The 16902-nt window shown below is 47.2% G+C and overlaps 1 protein-coding gene across 1 annotated transcript; it reads left to right on the top strand.

The window, feature by feature from the left end:
- Positions 1-1974: 1974 nt before the first annotated feature.
- LOC136528989 (myb-related protein Zm1-like) lies at positions 1975-4050 on the top strand. Its single transcript, XM_066522001.1, has 3 exons — positions 1975-2684; positions 2815-3553; positions 3650-4050. The coding sequence occupies exons 1-3, from the start codon at positions 2370-2372 to the stop codon at positions 3868-3870; spliced, it is 1275 nt and encodes a 424-aa protein (XP_066378098.1). The 5' UTR covers positions 1975-2369; the 3' UTR covers positions 3871-4050.
- The last annotated feature ends 12852 nt before the right edge of the window (positions 4051-16902 follow it).

The raw sequence follows: 16902 nt of genomic DNA, 5'->3' as shown, positions 1-16902 counted from the left end.
TAAACTATGAAAAAATATTATCGTTTGGTTGTTTTCATGTGCACCCTAAAATAAAACCGTAGCGTTAGCACGGACACTATACTAGTACTAGTAAAGGCTCGTTCTCATCTCTACATGTAGCCCCTTCTTGTAGGCTTCCATGGCTACAAATTTACATAGGGATTTAGTATGGGGGCAACCATAGGAGGGGGCTTGCTTGATCCCTAGTCGAACCTCTCTCTCCCCTAATGCAAAACCAACCCCTTTGTTATACCTCACATAACTCCCTCATGTGTGTTGTTTGTAACAGTAATACACAACCCACAGTCTTGATCTGCTCCATTTGCCCTCTTATTCTCATCATTGTGTGAATCTATGGCGAAACACAAATCTTAAAGCAAATATATTTTTTCTAAAAAATCCACCATCTTGATCTCATCTAGTTGTCCTCTCTCAACCGTTCCTCATCATCACTTGTGAATCTATGGCTAAACACAAATCTTAAAAGCAATTTTTTCAAAAACAAAATCTTAGTACTCCCTACGCATTATCCACTACGTCATATAGTATTTGTAGGGGCGGCTCTAGAGGCTTTGTAGGGGTGGTTTGTCCAGCCGCCCCTACCCAAATGCCTCTACAAATCATGTATTTATAGGAGCGGTTCCCAGATCGCCTCTACAAATCGATTTTTGTAGGAGCAGCTTCAATTTCCAGAAATCACAAAAAAAGGGAAAAAATAGCATTTTTTTAATCCGAGGAGGTCCCCATCAGCAACCACACACCCACTCTCTATGATTGTAGAGCATTTTTTTCACGATTTTTGCACACTTTACGTCGTCCGGGATTCAAACCCACAACTTCTCCCTCGCGCGCAAACTCCTCTACCACTACACATCACGATCACTTGTGTTTACAATCCATTTTGGTTCCCCACATATTATACAAAACTGAGCATAAATTGATTGTTTGAGGCCCTAAACTAATTCAAATGAAAAAGTTATCAACTACAAAGTTTTATAACTTTTCGAGATCTACAATTTTCATTTTGGTAGTTTCTCCATCCGAGGTCACTTATAAAATTTGAATTTCAAATTTGAGAAATTCGAACGTAGTTTTCCATGACAAGATGATTTCAAATGAGAAAGTTACCAACTACAAAGTTTCATAACTTTTCAAGATCTACAACTTTATTTTTTACCGTTTGTCCATCCGAGGTCGTTTAAAAAAATTAAAATTTCAAATTTTTAGAAATTCAAACGTAGTTTTCCTTAACAAGATGATTTGAAATCAAAAAGTTGTCAACTACAAAGTTTCATAACTTTTCGAGATCTACAACTTTCATTTTGGTTGTTTCTCCATCCGAGGTCGTTTATAAAATTTAAATTTTAGTGATTAATTTTTAATACTCGGTGTCTATTTGTAGGGGCGGTTCAATATTGTGCCGCCCCTACAAATCTGATTTGTAGGGACGGCTGGATATAGAGCCACCCCTATAAATTGGATTATTTGTAGGGGCGGCTGGGCTGATAAAGCCGGCCGTCCCTACAAATTCATTTGTAAGAGCGGCTCAATATAGAGCCGCCTCTGTAAAGAAAGGGAGGCGTTGCCACAAATCGTTTTTGTAATAGTGATCTAATTTTTACTAATAATTATTAAGAACCAACATTAGATATATGGTGATCCTCGTTGTATACTCCCCCATGAATATAGTGATCCAATGTCATCTAGAAGCAGCAGATCGATGTGCCTAAAGAGAATGAGCGAGAGAGTCGTAGGCTGGCTACATAGCCGGACACGACTGTGGACGGGTGGAAGCTCCTGCGATCTCGCCGATGCCATGCAACGGCTCTAAACAAAAGATCATATCTTTCCGCACGCAAACACCATGCACGCCAACCGCAGCCGCGCGAAAATAGGCGCGGCGACGAGCTCTTCGCGGGGCGATCCGGGAGCTGCACCGCCCACCTCATCACCCTCCCCCCTCCGCCCCGCGCCCCCGCGCTCTGCCGCCATTACCACGCCTCTCACCCTTCAATTCGCCCTTCCCTCCGCCGGCCCAGGGGCGGAAGGCCGTCGCCCCCCACCGACCACCACCCGCCGTGCCCGTTCGTTCTTCCCAGCTTCAGCAACCCGCCAGTGCGCGCGGTTGCGTCGCATTTGCATGGCTGCGTTCTGCGCTCGGGGAGCCTGGACTAGCTGGCCGGCGGCCTAGGCGCGGCCGGGGCACCTTTCGCGTGCGTGGTTGTTGAAGCTCCGATCCTCTCCCCGGCCCATTCGCCGGAGGAACTGACCGCCGTCTTCTCGCTCTCTCGCTCTCTGCCCTGTTCCCGGGGCTGAGAGGGGAGGAGAGACGAGAGAAGGCCACGACTAAGCTGGCGGACGGAACGACGATGGCGAGGAGCGGCGGCGGTGGCGGGGTGGAAGGAGGAGCCAGCGGCGGCGGTGGCGCCGGGCTGAACAAGGGGCCGTGGACGCAGGCGGAGGACAAGCTGCTGGTGGACCACGTGCGGCGGCACGGCGAGGGCAACTGGAACACCGTGCGCCGGGACACGGGGCTGCAGCGCTGCGGCAAGAGCTGCCGCCTCCGGTGGGCTAACCACCTCCGCCCCAACCTCCGCAAGGGCCCCTTCTCCCCCGAGGAGGAGCGCCACATCCTCCTCCTCCACGGCCTCTACGGCAACAAGTGGGCGCGCATCTCCTCTTACGTGAGTCCCTTCCTGTCCCAGCGTCTTGTTCAGTTTCTTTAGGAGAATTCCGATCCGCCATGCTGCACGCCGTGAAGAACTCATCGTCGTCTTTCTTTGGCTTCGATCGATCGCATTCGCATGCATGCAGCTCCCAGGGAGGACGGACAACGACATCAAGAACTACTGGAACACGCGCCTCAAGCGCCGGCAGCGCGCGGGCCTGCCGCTCTACCCGCCGGACGTCGAGCGGGAGATCGCGTTTCTCCGCGCGCACAACGTCAACCCGCTCGCCGACGCCGACGCCAACGCCCAGGCCCACGCCAACGCCAGCCTTCAGCCGCCGCCGCCGCTCCTCTACGACGACGGCAACCCGTTCGTCACGCTGCCGCCCACCATGCCGTCACCCTCGCCCACGCACTCGCCGCTGATCAACCAGAACTACCCGCTCCTGAACCAGATGCAGGTGTTCCACTACCTCGGCAGCAGCCAGCAGCAGCAGCCGGCAGCGTTCCACCAGGACAACGGCAGCGCGGCGGTGGCGTTCGGCGGCTTCGTCTCCTCCGGCCTGCCGCCGCTGCCGACCGCCACCGCCAGAGCGCAGGCGGCCGAGCTCCCTTCGAACCAATTCGACACCTCCAGCAGCGGCAGTGGCAGCGGCAGCGTGGGGCTGCTGGAGTCGATGCTGATCGGCGACGAACACCTGCTGCTTCGGCCTAACCCGAGCATGGTCAAGGTCCCCTCCATGCCCGCCCTCTCCTACCGCGAGCCGGCCGGATCCAGGCTGCTGCCGGTCCACGGCGCCGGCAGCGACGGCGACGTCACCTCGCACGCGCTCTGCCCTCCGGGAGAGGACATCCACCATGGCGCGACATGGGACTTCACCTTCGGTCAGTTCTTGCTCAGATTGTTGCTCCCCGAAAAGAAACTGACGCCGATCGTCTGACAATGTCGTTGCATGCATCGGGAAACCGATGCGTTTTCAGAGGCCGTGAAGCCGGCGAAGAGGAGGACGGCGAGCGAAGTGGGGATCTCCGACATGTTCGCCATCGCCCCGCCGGGGGATTGGTTCGGCACCTGCGGCGGGTCGACGGCGCCGTCGCCGGGGCCGTCGTCGGCCGTCACCGACGATGAGTTCACCCTGGAGATGCAGCAGTTCATGTCATTGCTACCACTGTCGATCGACGAGCACGGCTGGAACGCATAAAGCGGCGTGACCGGGTAAAATGGAAATCGGAAACTGTGTAGAGCGTGTGTTTGCTTTGCTTCTGCGACGAGAACAGTGTACGTATGCATTGTTTTTGTAATGAGCCTATTCTTGGATCATTATCTGTTCTAGACGTCGATCGAGTTTCAAACATGTTGATGATCAGCCTGTTGGTTTGGCTATGGCTTGTCGTAAACGATCGTAAATTTCCAGCCAAAACAGTATTTTTCTCTCACACAAACCAACCAACAATACTTCTTCACGAACCAGCAACGATACGATCCAGCCAACCAAACAGGCTCGATATTGCGAGGGCGCACCATCGGCGCGCGTGGGAAAAAGTGAACAACACCAAATAGTCCATGCATACAAAAATCACCTGCAGCGATGCAATCCGGCTCTGTGCAGATTCGCAGGGTCAAACATTTTTAATTTTAACTAAATATATATCCAAAAATACTAATAATAGTTATTATTTATGATAGTATATAAATATTTATAGTAAACATATTTATAGGGATATAAATAGGGAGAGGCCGGCGTCCAAACGTCCGGCCCAGAACGTGTCCGGATGCAGCCAAGGGCCGGCCATCCGATTCGACGAACATAAGCCATCTAATTTCAAACCCCACCCTCGTGCTATCAGCACAGCCCGTTAGAAACGGCGCCCGCGTGCATGCCTAACAGAAGGACGAGCGCGCGCCCACGTCCCCATCCGCGGCCTATCCCCTCCGCACCCCGAGCCCCCTACGGTTAGCCCCCATGCTGGCCTTGCCGCGCCGTGCAATGCCACGCCCCCCTCCGTGGGCCCCTGTCGCGCCCCATCCCCCGACGCGCAGCCTTCTTCATGTCTCTGGGCGGTTGCTCCTCCATCGAGATCCGCACCAAGTCCCGTTGTGCCCCCGTCCGCTAGCAACCAGCGCCCTTGCAGCATATGCAACACCAGATCTGCTTTTGCAACATCTAGATGAAACACTTAGCAACATACATCCGAAACAACTGAAACATGTATAACATACACTTGCATGCATACCTCTCAAACACCTGAAACACTTGAATCATACGCTTAAAACATGCGTGTATAGCCATAGCAACATGTGCAACATCTAGATGCCACTTCCCCCGTCCACGCGATAGACGTTGACGGGATCCTTGATCGTGTGGCCACGGCGGAGCCTCACGCGACGCAGGTGTCGGTTGACGACTTCATCGCCTCCTTCAAGAAGCCGCTCGAACAGTCGTTGCTAAACACCCCACAGCTGCGCGTCACCAAGGAAGCATGCAGGGACGAAGATCTGTTCTGGGTTCCTAGGCGGAGCGCACGCGAATAGCAGGAACAGGGAGAACAAGCCCGACGCGCAGGCACGGAAGGTGCTCATGAAGAAGCTGGGCTACAAGGTAGACACCGAGCAGCCGGACGAGGCATCGTTCGATGAGCTCCATGAGGCGGCGTTCCAGGTGGCTCTCACGAGAGAGGCTGGAGAAGTGATGCAGGTACTCTTCCCAGGAAGAAGGCAGCAGGTGCTCTGGCCTGCGACCGCTGTCTGAACTCTAAATTGCTCAAGTCTGGTCGCAAGAATCTGCGAATATGTAATGCCTATGTCTGAGTTCCAGTAGTTAGGTCTGTGTTGTGCTGGTTGTCTGATGTTGGCGACTCGCCGCCATCAGCTACTGGTTTGTACCGTTTTAAACTTTTATCCCTCTTAATGAAAAACGGGTGAAGTCCCGGTCGCGAAGAAAAAAAAAAGAAACACTTACAACATACGCCTCAAACACATGAAACACTTTAAACATACTCTTGCAACATGCGTATATAGCCATTGCAACATATACAACATCCATATCTACTTTTGCAACATATGTCCCAAGCTTTTTGCAACATGCGCATATAACCGGTGGGAATGACATCAATATTTTCGTTTGATGTGGTGACCAAGACAATAACACGGTTGATCGTGAATATGGCGGCGTGAAATGATACTGACTAAAGTCTAATAAGTGGTTCGTTGTGACAAATGCTATAGAGTGCCAGGAGTGCAAGACTAGTACAGAGGAATCTCTCTCGCTAGTGCTACTTCCTTTGTCCATGAAAAAATAGATTTATTGGCTGAAAAATTGTCTTAGAATTGTAGTTTCCAGCAGTCAACGTACCCATTGTTCCCTCAAGGACATCATGCTCCCATGGTTGATGTAGTGGGTGCAATAACATTTAATATATTATTGGAAACAAAAAAAACTCATTGCTCTAGCTCTCGGTAAATGGTGAGTGCAGTTAAAGTTCAAAAACTTAATGGAGGTAATAAGGTCTCTCTTATTTGCTAATCTATTCTAGGCTAGCTAGAACTTTATTCTTTTAGAAACGAAACAGAGGGAGTATCTGAGGGTAGTTCTTACTAGCCTTAGGGAGCAGCTGACATAGTAATTTTTTCTTCTTTCTTTCTTTCCCCCCTCCATCTATGCGGGGACTTCAAATGGAATTGACGGCTAAAAGGGGATTCGTTGCAGTATATATATAAATATAATGATAGTTGGAAAAAGCTAAGAGAAAATCATATTGGTCCATCAGAGAAGAATCCTCTATAATAATTATTCTCATGTTAAAGCCATATTGATTCTGGTGTATCAGCTCTTGAATGTAGGCTTGCAGTCTATTTGCTAGTATTTTGGTGACCAGCTTCAGAGAGGAGTTTAAAAGGGATATTGGTCTGAAATCAGAAATTTGCCAAAGCACCATCCTTTTTTGGTACCAAAGTGATGAAAGATGTATTTATACTTCTCAAGCATACTATCCCTTGGCAGAAAGCGTCACAAAGGCCATAAAAGTCATCCTTAATCAGTGGCAACATTTTTTGATGAATTCATTGTTGAATCCATCAGGACCTATGGATTTGTCCATGGGTAGCAATTTTACTACTTCATTGATTTCTTCTAGCGAAAAGGCCTCATCAAGAATGGAAAGATCAATTGATGGATGGATGAAGTTTTCTATGTTAAAGATTTCAGCTTTATATTCACTCTTTCCAATTCTTTCTTTATAAGAATTCCAAAGAGCTGTTTCTTTCTCAGCATGAGTGGTCACCACAATACCCTGATCTAGAACTAGCTGAGGGATTAGGTTCTTCCTTAATCTGATTGTGGAATTTGCATGAAAGAGTTTTGTGCTAGCATCTCCCAGTTTAACCCATTTTATGGTGCCTCTCTGTCTCCAATAAGCCTTTGGAGGTTGAGTTTCAAAGTAAGCTTTTCTCTAACAAGGCTTCTGAAATTCCATTCCAATAAGCCTTTGGAGGTTGAGTTTCAAAGTAAGCACCCTGCCCCGGCGCAACTTACGGCATAGGCAACAGCGGGGCAGCGCGACACAGGTAGCAGCGGGGCAGCACAGCATGCAGTGGCAGCATGCGGCAGCTTGTCCGCGCGCCGCCGTCGCGGGAGTTAAGTGGGCCGCCGCTGCCACTGCTCCGTTCGGTGCCGCCCCCGCTACATCTGACACGTTCGTGCCGCCGCCCCTGCTCCATCCGCCCTGAGCACGCGTATTCGGGAACGAACAGACATCTGACGAGCGGGCCCAAGCGCCAGCGTGTCCAACATATCCGGCCTGGACTGCCACGCAAGCAAAACCGGCTGGCAAAACCACCCCAGTGGGTAAATTGATTAGTTTTGCAAACTTTAATATGTTTAATACCTAGTTTTATACTTTTTGAGGTTAAGTAGATACCTCTCGAAACGTGAGGAGGTGATGTAGACTTTTTCCGTCTACTAACCAAGGGAGCTCAAATATTCATCGAATCAAAAAAAATCCTTTGTTTCTCTACCTCTCTGCCTGCCTATAAATACGAACGAGCACTGCCCAACTTTTGTCCTCACACATCAATCATCACAGCGTAGAAACAGACGTGCACAATGAAAGATCAGAGGCGCAGGATAGGAGAAACACCCTGACCCTAGCTTGGGTTCGCCGGTGATTGCGTGTTAATTAAAATAGCCGAAACAGCCTCGACCGTGGCGTGTACATTTATAGATTACACCGTACCAAACTAGCTAAAAATAGGGAGATGCTAACAGCCGTAGCTTTACAGATTGATCTATCAAAACTAATCCCTATCTTGTAGTTATCTCAGTACTCACGTTTCTGTTATGCGTACATATCTATTCTGTTAACACTCCCCCTCAATCACAACTTTGTCATGTTGAGATTGTGCTTGAAGTTTTCCAAAAGTCGCACTGACAATGCCTTTGTAAATCCATCTGCAATCTGATCTCCTGATGAGACAAACTCAATATCTAATAATCTTCGTGCAACTCGTTCCTTGACAAAGTGATAATCAACCTCTATGTGTTTTGTTCTTGCATGAAACACCGGGTTAGCCAACAAATACTTGGCACCAATATTATCACACCATAGTTTGGCAGCCTCTGGACTATTAATATTTAATTCTCTAAGTAAAGTTTGTATCCACATCACCTCAGCAGTTGCATCAGCTACTGCTTTGTATTCTGATTCTGTACTCGATCTAGAAACTGTACTCTGCTTGCGAGCACTCCATGACACAAGATTGGACCCAAGAAATACAGCAAAACCACCTGTGGATCTTCTATCATCCCACTGCCAGCCCAATCTGCATTTGAAAAAGCACTCACCAAAGTAGAGGATGTCTTATGCAATTTTAACCCCAGTGATGTACACTGTTTTAAGTACCTTAATATTCTTTTAACTACAGCCCAATGAACTGTAGTTGGTGCATGTAGAAACTGACAAACTTTGTTTACTGAGTATGATATATCTGGTCTGGTAAGAGTCAAGTACTGCAAAGCACCAACAACACTTCTATAATGTGTAGAATCTTTGGGCCCAAGAGGTGACCCTTCATGGAGAGATAATTTTTCACTGGTACAAAGAGGAGCCGAAACTGGTTTGCAGTTTGACATCCCTACTCTTTTTAATAGATCTGATGCATATTTATCCTGTGTTAACACTAGACCATCATGTACCTTTGACACTTCGATGCCAAGAAAATAATGGAGCTCTCCAAGGTCCTTCAGTGCAAACTCACTCTTCAGTTGTCTGAGCAATGCATCTGTGGCCTTTCCTGTAGAGCTGACTATTATGATATCGTCTACATATACAAGGACAAACATAGTTAGATCATTTTTATTAAGAAAGAACAATGATGTGTTGGCCTTGGACACCTGAAAACCAAGACTTGTTAACTTGTTACTAAGTCTTGCATGCCAAGCTCTAGGAGCCTGTTTCAAACCATAAAGAGCTTTATCAAGCTTGCAGACATATCCTAATCTTGTAGAATCTTCATAGCCAGGTGGCTGCTGCATATAAACTTCTTCTAAATATCCATGCAAAAAGGCATTCTGAACATCAAGCTGTTGAAGATTCCACCCTCTAGACACAGCTAATGACAAAATGATACGAATAGTGGAATGTTTTACAACAGGGCTAAACGTATCTTCGTAATCAATTCCATACCTCTGCTTGAAACCTTTGGCTACCAGTCTTGCCTTGTATCTGTCCAGACTTCCATCTTTCTTTCTCTTTATTTTATAAACCCATTTACATCCGATGACATTTCTTCCTTTTTGAGGTGGAACCAAATGCCAAGTTTTATTGTGCATAAGGGCTCCATATTCTGCGTCCATAGCTGCTTTCCAATTTTTGTCTACCAGTGCTTCACTTGTACTCCATGGTTCACCAGATGTGGTTAGAAAAGAATATCTGACAGTACCGTCTTTGTATACCTTCTCTTTCCTGATGCCGCTCTGTAGACGTGTGTGAGGACGCAACACACCAAGAATAGCCGAAGTAGAGGACCCCATGACTTCTTCTTGCGTCATAGAAGATCCCTCGACGCTGGCGTCGAGGACTGGAGCCTCCTGCTGGTGCTGTGAATTTGTATTTGTCCCCCCTGGCCACCGACAGGCGACAGCGCAGGACTGGCCAGGGGCAGCGCTGCTTCGACCGCAGGCACGTCAGACTGCAGAAGCGGATCAGGTGTTGCGCTGAGGCTGACATCTGGATATTGCATGTTGCCAGCTGTGTTTGCTCCTGCATTTTCAGTAACGCTACCAGAGAAACTGTTAGTGGTATTAGCATATTGATCAACTACATTTTCTTCCCCAGAATTTGACAACGTTGGATGAAGGAGATTTATCTCTGAACAGAGGCGTGAACCTGCATTGGGATGGAGTTCAGAGAAAGGAAATATGTTCTCATCAAAGGTAACGTCCCTGGAAATATATATGCGGCCAGTGGCAATATCAAGACATTTATATCCTTTATGTAAGTGACTGTATCCAAGAAAAGCACAGCGTTTCGAACGAAACTCAAGCTTGTGGGAATTATACGGCCGTAAATTAGGCCAACAGGCACACCCAAAGATTCTAAGGAAGGAGTAATCCGGATCACGATGAAATAGAAGTTTCAAAGGAGTGGAATTATTAATGACACGGCTAGGTGTGCGATTAATGAGATAGGCAGCAGAAGTAAATGCTTCGTCCCAGAATTTTAGTGGCATTGAGGCGTGAGATAATAGAGAGAGCCCAACCTCTACTATGTGATGGTGCTTGCGCTCGGCAGCCCCGTTTTGCTGATGTGTATGTGGGCACGAAACAAGATGGGTAATGCCTATTTGATCAAAAAAGGAATTGAGTTTTTGATACTCGCCTCCCCAATCAGTCTGCATAGCAAGGATTTTTCGATCAAACATCCGTTCAACTAGAGCTTGAAATTCTTTAAATTTTTGAAACACCTTAGATTTATATTTCAGAAGATAAATCCATGTAAATTTGCTATAATCATCAATAAAACTCACATAGTATTTTTTTCTGCCAACTGATTCTAGAGCAGGACCCCAGACATCAGAGAAAACAAGTTCCAAAGGAGCAGAAGACACACTAGATGATTTTGCATAAGGTAACTGATGACTCTTAGCCTGTTGACAGGCATCACATACCGACTCACTAGAAGATTCATCTAAAACAGGAAGATTATGGCTACTGATAACTTGCTTCACAATACTAGATGAGGGATGCCCTAGGCGGCTATGCCATCTAGACACAGAGACCCTGGAGACACCATGGACTTGCTTTATTGAAGTGGCAGGAATAGGATAAAGCCCCTGGTGACATCGCCCCATAAGGATGGTTTTCTTCGTAGCTTGATCCTTAATGGCAAAAAAATCAGGGTGAAATTCTAGGAATGCAGAATTATCAGAAGCTAGCTTATGAACAGATACAAGATTTTTTGTGGCTTGAGGAACATGTAGGACATTTTTAAGATGAATATCACGATTTGGAGTATGAAAAGTAGTGTGACCAATATGGCTAATATGCATACCTGCACCATTGGCGGTGTGAATTTGATCACCCCCATGGTATTTGTTCCTGAAAGACAGCTTCTCTAGGTCGCTGGTGATATGGTCGGTGGCGCCGGTATCCGTGTACCAGTTGGTGTCGACGGTGTAGGTGTTCATGGTAGCAGTGACAAGCTTTGGATCTGGCACATAATCTTCATCAAATCGGTGCCAGCACCTGTCCGCCGTGTGCCCGTGCTTAAAGCACACTTGGCAAAGCGGGCGATCATCATCTTCAGATGGCATGACACGGTGATTGTTGTTGCCGAACCCGCCATGACCGCCACCCCAATTGGAGTTGCCACGGACACGAGACGGCGAGCCACCACGTCCACGTCTGCCACCGCGCTGGTTGTTCTAGCCACCGTGCCCTCCTTGGCCGTGACCACCGCCTCTGGAGAAGCCGCCGCGTCCTCGGCTTGCGGTGTTGGCCGACTCGGAGCTGTTTTCGTAGGTCAGATCCATGCGGGTTTCGAAGTTGAGAAGCTGTGAGTACAGCTCCCCCATTGTGATGCGCTCAACCCTTGTTGTAAGGGCTGTGACTAGGGAAGAGTACTCTTCTCCAAGTCCGGTGAGAATGTACTCGACCAGCTCTTCATCATCTAGACGACGCCCAGCGGCTACCATCTCATCATCGAGCGCCTTCATCTTGGCGTAGTATTCGGCGACAGTGGAGTTCCCTTTCTTGGTGTTGGCGAGGGCGATGTGAAGGTTTACGGTGCGTGCACGCGTCTGAGAAGTGTACATCTGCTTGATGGCATTCCAGACCGCTTCTGCAGTCTCGCAGGTGGAGACTTGAGTCGCCACCTCCTTGGAGAGAGACGACAGGAGGAAGCTCAAGACAGTCTGGTCCATGGCCTCCCATTCTTCAAAAGCCGGATTCAGCGTCTTCTCTTGCTTGCCGTCAGTGATGACGACCAGCTCTTTCGCCGGAGCTTTTCGGTCACCATTGATATACCCCTGAAGATGGGCGCCACGTATGGCTGAGCGAACTTGTGCTTTCCACAGTGCATGATTTAGCTTTCCTAATTTCTCCGTAACAGCATGGCCGAAGAAGGGATTGGATGAGGAATTGGAGGAATTGGAGGAAGACATGACGCTAATTTTAGTATCCTCTGATACCATGAAAGATTAGAGGCGCAGGATAGGAGGAACACCGTGACCCTAGCTTGGGTTCGCCGGTGATTGCGTGTTAATTAAAATAGCCGAAACAGCCTCGACCGTGGCGTGTACATTTATAGATTACACCGTACCAAACTAGCTAAAAATAGGGAGATGCTAACAGCCGTAGCTTTACAGATTGATCTATCAAAACTAATCCCTATCTTGTAGTTATCTCAGTACACACGTTTCTGTTATGCGTACATATCTATTCTGTTAACACACAATACGTTTGGCTTGTGTGCTGGCGCCCGTAGACGTGGAGTCGGCACGTGCGGAGACGGCATGTGCACTAGTACAAAATATAATTTTGCAAGACATGGGTCAAACATTAACGGAGGCAGACACACCTAGTGACACCTCCATAAATGGTTAGGGAAGTTCCCATACGAAAAAACTCATCTCTCAAAATCATTTACAGATGCGGACGTGCTAAGACAACTGCCATTGAGAATCATCGAATAATCGAGACGCTCATCTTAGGAGGACTGTCCGCAAATCAATTTTCAGAGGCGGACGTCTTCAAATGTATATCTCCCAAAATCGCTATTAACATAGACAGCCATTCTAAGCTACGGTTCGTAAATCGATTTACAAAGGCGGACATCCTAAGATGCTACCTCAAGTATCAACCATCCACCATGCAACATAAAAGATACAAGTGAAGATCCACTTACACGGAGCCAGCCGTATCAAAAAGATACAAGAGCAAGTGAATTCATTCCTACTGATCATGATTTCACCAAATCTAAGGATGGTATACTACCTAATTATTCTACATTGATGTTTCTTACGTTCACTCATGAAGAGGAGCAATCCACAAAAACATGGAGAACAATTGCAATGATCTGACGATGAGGTGCAGAAAACAAGTGTTGATGTTCAAACCAGTACAAAGAAATAGTCATAACTCTTGATTCCCATAGGCTCTAGGGGTCAACGAAGACTTTATCGAAAGATTATCAAGCCTATTTTCCATTGCAACAAACCTCGCATCATTTGGACTTCACAATAAAGAGTTATGATCATATTAGTAGAAACTGCCCAGAAGATTAACAATCAACCAGGATTGATGTGATGGAGAACTTTTAGTGCAAACATGTATCATTATGCAACATTTCACGGTGCATACTATACATGTTTGGAAAGATAATCAAGTTATCTCTCCAACGCAACAAGCAGCCCATCGTTTTGACTTCCCATGATGGAGTTATGGCTATTTTATTGAAGGCTGCGCAGAAGCTCAAGAGACGCGCGGGAAATGAAGACTACTTCGTGAACGCTTCAACCAGTTGGCCTTCTGTTGACCACCAAAATTGTCCATTTTGTGAATTTGTAAAAATGAGAAATGGACCTCACCATTGTGTTCCTCACGTCAAAATTGTCAAAAAAACATATATGGAACATCCAGTTCGTAGTCCGGATAAAGGAGTTATGCCCCTGGAAAGATGCTCCACCGTCAGAAGTTCTAACCTAGGAAGCCTGAAAAGATCTGCTTGGGTGCATGGGGTTATCCCCACGTCGGAAGTTCCAAAAAAGGTCGAAACCGGAAGTTCCGGCAGAGGTCAGTCCGGCGGACATAATAAAAAACCCTATTCGGATCTAGCCTTTTGGATTCCGACCCGAACTATTTCAAACTCATGTGAAACTTGAAAAATAAGACATGGAGAGGTTTCATATTGGGATAAGACCACCCCCTCTCTATATATGAGAGGACCATGGCCGATTGAGTCCCCATCTGTCCAATCGTCAAAACACAACAAATCAATCTACTACATCTCTTTTATCCTCTCTTCCCCTCTACTTCTCCTCGTCCTTCGTCGGCGCTGCATGGACGGTGGATCGACGACGACGAAGCTCTAGAGCGGTCAGTCCGGCTAGAGCAGCCCATAGCCGTTGCACGCCCCCAACGGGGTCCCTCCCGGGCGTGTGAGGTTTCGGGTGTCAAGAGACCTCATCGGCGTGTCTTGCGTATCGCGCTCCCGGTGAGGCTCTTCCAGCGACGTGTCTTGTGTATCACGCTCATTGCTGGAGGCACAAGGTCCAGGGGTGGACATCCCCTAGGTGTCGGCTGATCTAAAAATCGGCTAGGCCCTACATCGAACCATCTAGCTCCTTATTGAGTGTGTGACCTAATTAAGCATCAACACCTTCTATCTCCCAACGTGGTGACTTTAGCTCATACCCAACTAGTAGTGTTGTTCCTAGTATATATATATATCACCTATGTGCTAGTAGAAAATAAATTTCTTTGATGAATTGATAAACCCCTTGCTATTGTAGTCGAGCTGCCAAGTGTCTTACTCATTCTTTTTCTTTTTGGACTTGTGAAGAGATTCCTGTGGGATCCCCTAGTTCGCGCTCTACGGTTTCCAGTACAGCTGCACCATTTTGTGTGGATTAGTTCTGAATTGTGGTTCTATGGTCGTTCGAAGATCGAGTTGAAGTCTTCACGATTTCGGTGCCTCTCCCCCCGTCGCTTGGTGTAACACCCTGAAATTTGCTTTTCTTCAAATAGAAGTAAATTGATTTAATTATGTATTTTTTATGCACATTTAAACCTATGGAAAATAATAATTTTTATTAAAATTAATATTCATCATAAGTCTAGAAACATGTTTATGCATTCATGTTGTTGCATTGGTTTTATTGTGCTGAGTGGTTTTGGCTAAAACTCAAAACTCATTCAAAATCATTTGAAAACGGCTTGAATAAAAAGGAAAAAGGCGTTTCTTTTTATCTGTCTCCTTTCTCTATTTTTGGCCCAGGGCAGCAAGACTGGCCTGTTTCCTCCCTCTCCTCAGCCCAAGAGACCAGGAGGCCCACTCGCGCTCACTCCTCTCACCCACGAGGCCCAGTCGGGCAGACGGCCCAAGCGCGGGCTACGCACTCCCCCTCTTTGAGTGTCTCACTGACGAAACAGCCCCACACATCAGCCATCCCCTACCTCTAGTCGTGGCCAGGGCGGACTCCAGCCTGAGAGAAACTCCGCCTTCCGATCCAAGTTTGTGTGGGATTTGCTGCATGGAGACCAAGCTGTGACCCCTATAAAACCCGGAGCCCTCCTGACGCGCTCCCATTTCGCATCTAGGTGCCGCCCTAAGTCCTAGCTAGTCCGACGCCCACGTTCTAGATCTCGCTGATGAACCGACGAAGCCGCCACCGCTGTTGACACCTTCTGCTGCCCCGCAGTCGTCAAAAACTGTCAGCCGAGCTCCGCACCGAGGTTGCGAATCCTTAGGTGCCGCTATTTTCCTCCCTCTCGGCCTTTGCTCGTTGCTCACGGCAGCCGAACCCTCGCAGGAAGGCTGCCGCCGCCCCACCGAGTCCTGCGCCGTCACCGAGTTACCTCCATCCAAGAAAAGTGCCTAGTTTAGCTCGCTGTAGTCCTCTCTACGTACCCATGTCTTCCCCGTGGAGAAACGAGTCCTCTATATCGTTTTCGCCGAACTCTGGCGCTGTGTTCGCCACCGGCCATGGCACAACCATGCCTGTCTCCCCTGCTCCGGCCAGTCAAACATTCCCGAGACGCCTCAGCCATCCGATCCAAGATCTATGGTCCAGATTAGATCTTACCCCTTCTCTGCAAATTTTGTTAAAGTGCCTATCTCTTTTCTTAGAATAGAACCCGTCGTCCATAGCTTCAGTTTTATAGGTTAGACCTCATGTTTATGTTTAAAATTACGTATAGGTCCGTTTTAAAAACTACAAAACTACCACTGAATCTTGTTTTAAGCTGCGTAGAATCTTTGTTTTAACTTCGATTCGAGTGATTCTCGCGTCTGCATGTTCGTAGCGTCGTGTAGTACAATTTTAAAACTTTTTCAAGTTCTTTTTATATTGTTTGGTGTATTGTTCTAATTAGTTTATATATGTTTGCTATGCATGTATGTATGGATGCATGTATGGTGCTGCTTGATCTTGATTAGACAATGAGTTTTACGTGGGTGATCTGAAGCAGCTCTTTGAAGATCAGGACCAGCAACGATACTTTAATTTAAGTCAAGTATAATATGATGCTCCTTGTTACCTATTCACTTTAATGCAATATCAATTCATATGCATATGTTAATGAACCGCCTGGAGTCTATTTACCTTGATGTTGATTATCCTATCCTTGATTTACCTATGGGTTTTGCATGTCGGTAATATGCTTAGCTTGCTTCAACTAATATTGAGTAAATAATATAATTAAAGATATATGCAACATGGTATTAAAAGATGTTTTTTAGCAATATGGAACCAAGGGCGCTAGAGCATTGGGCCTTTTCTTATAGTGCTCTAGTTTCTCTCCAAAAGGACTCATCATTAAGTGGCAACCTAGGACTTACAGTACAACCGTGAGGACCACATGGCTCTGGTCTTAGTCTAGTACCTTACTCTTTCTAGTTTGTAGCAGCTTACCGAAAGAGCAAGAGGGGCATACCAGGATGGGCATGGGCCTCATCCCCAAGGTATGTACTGTGCTACGAGTATTAGTGCCATTCTTGGAGATGACTCCATAACACTT

The sequence above is a fragment of the Miscanthus floridulus genome, chromosome 19, assembly GCF_019320115.1.
Source record: "Miscanthus floridulus cultivar M001 chromosome 19, ASM1932011v1, whole genome shotgun sequence".
Taxonomy (NCBI): Eukaryota; Viridiplantae; Streptophyta; class Magnoliopsida; order Poales; family Poaceae; genus Miscanthus; species Miscanthus floridulus.
Note: the sequence above shows the minus strand (reverse complement) of the source record. Positions and strands in the feature narration are given on the sequence as shown.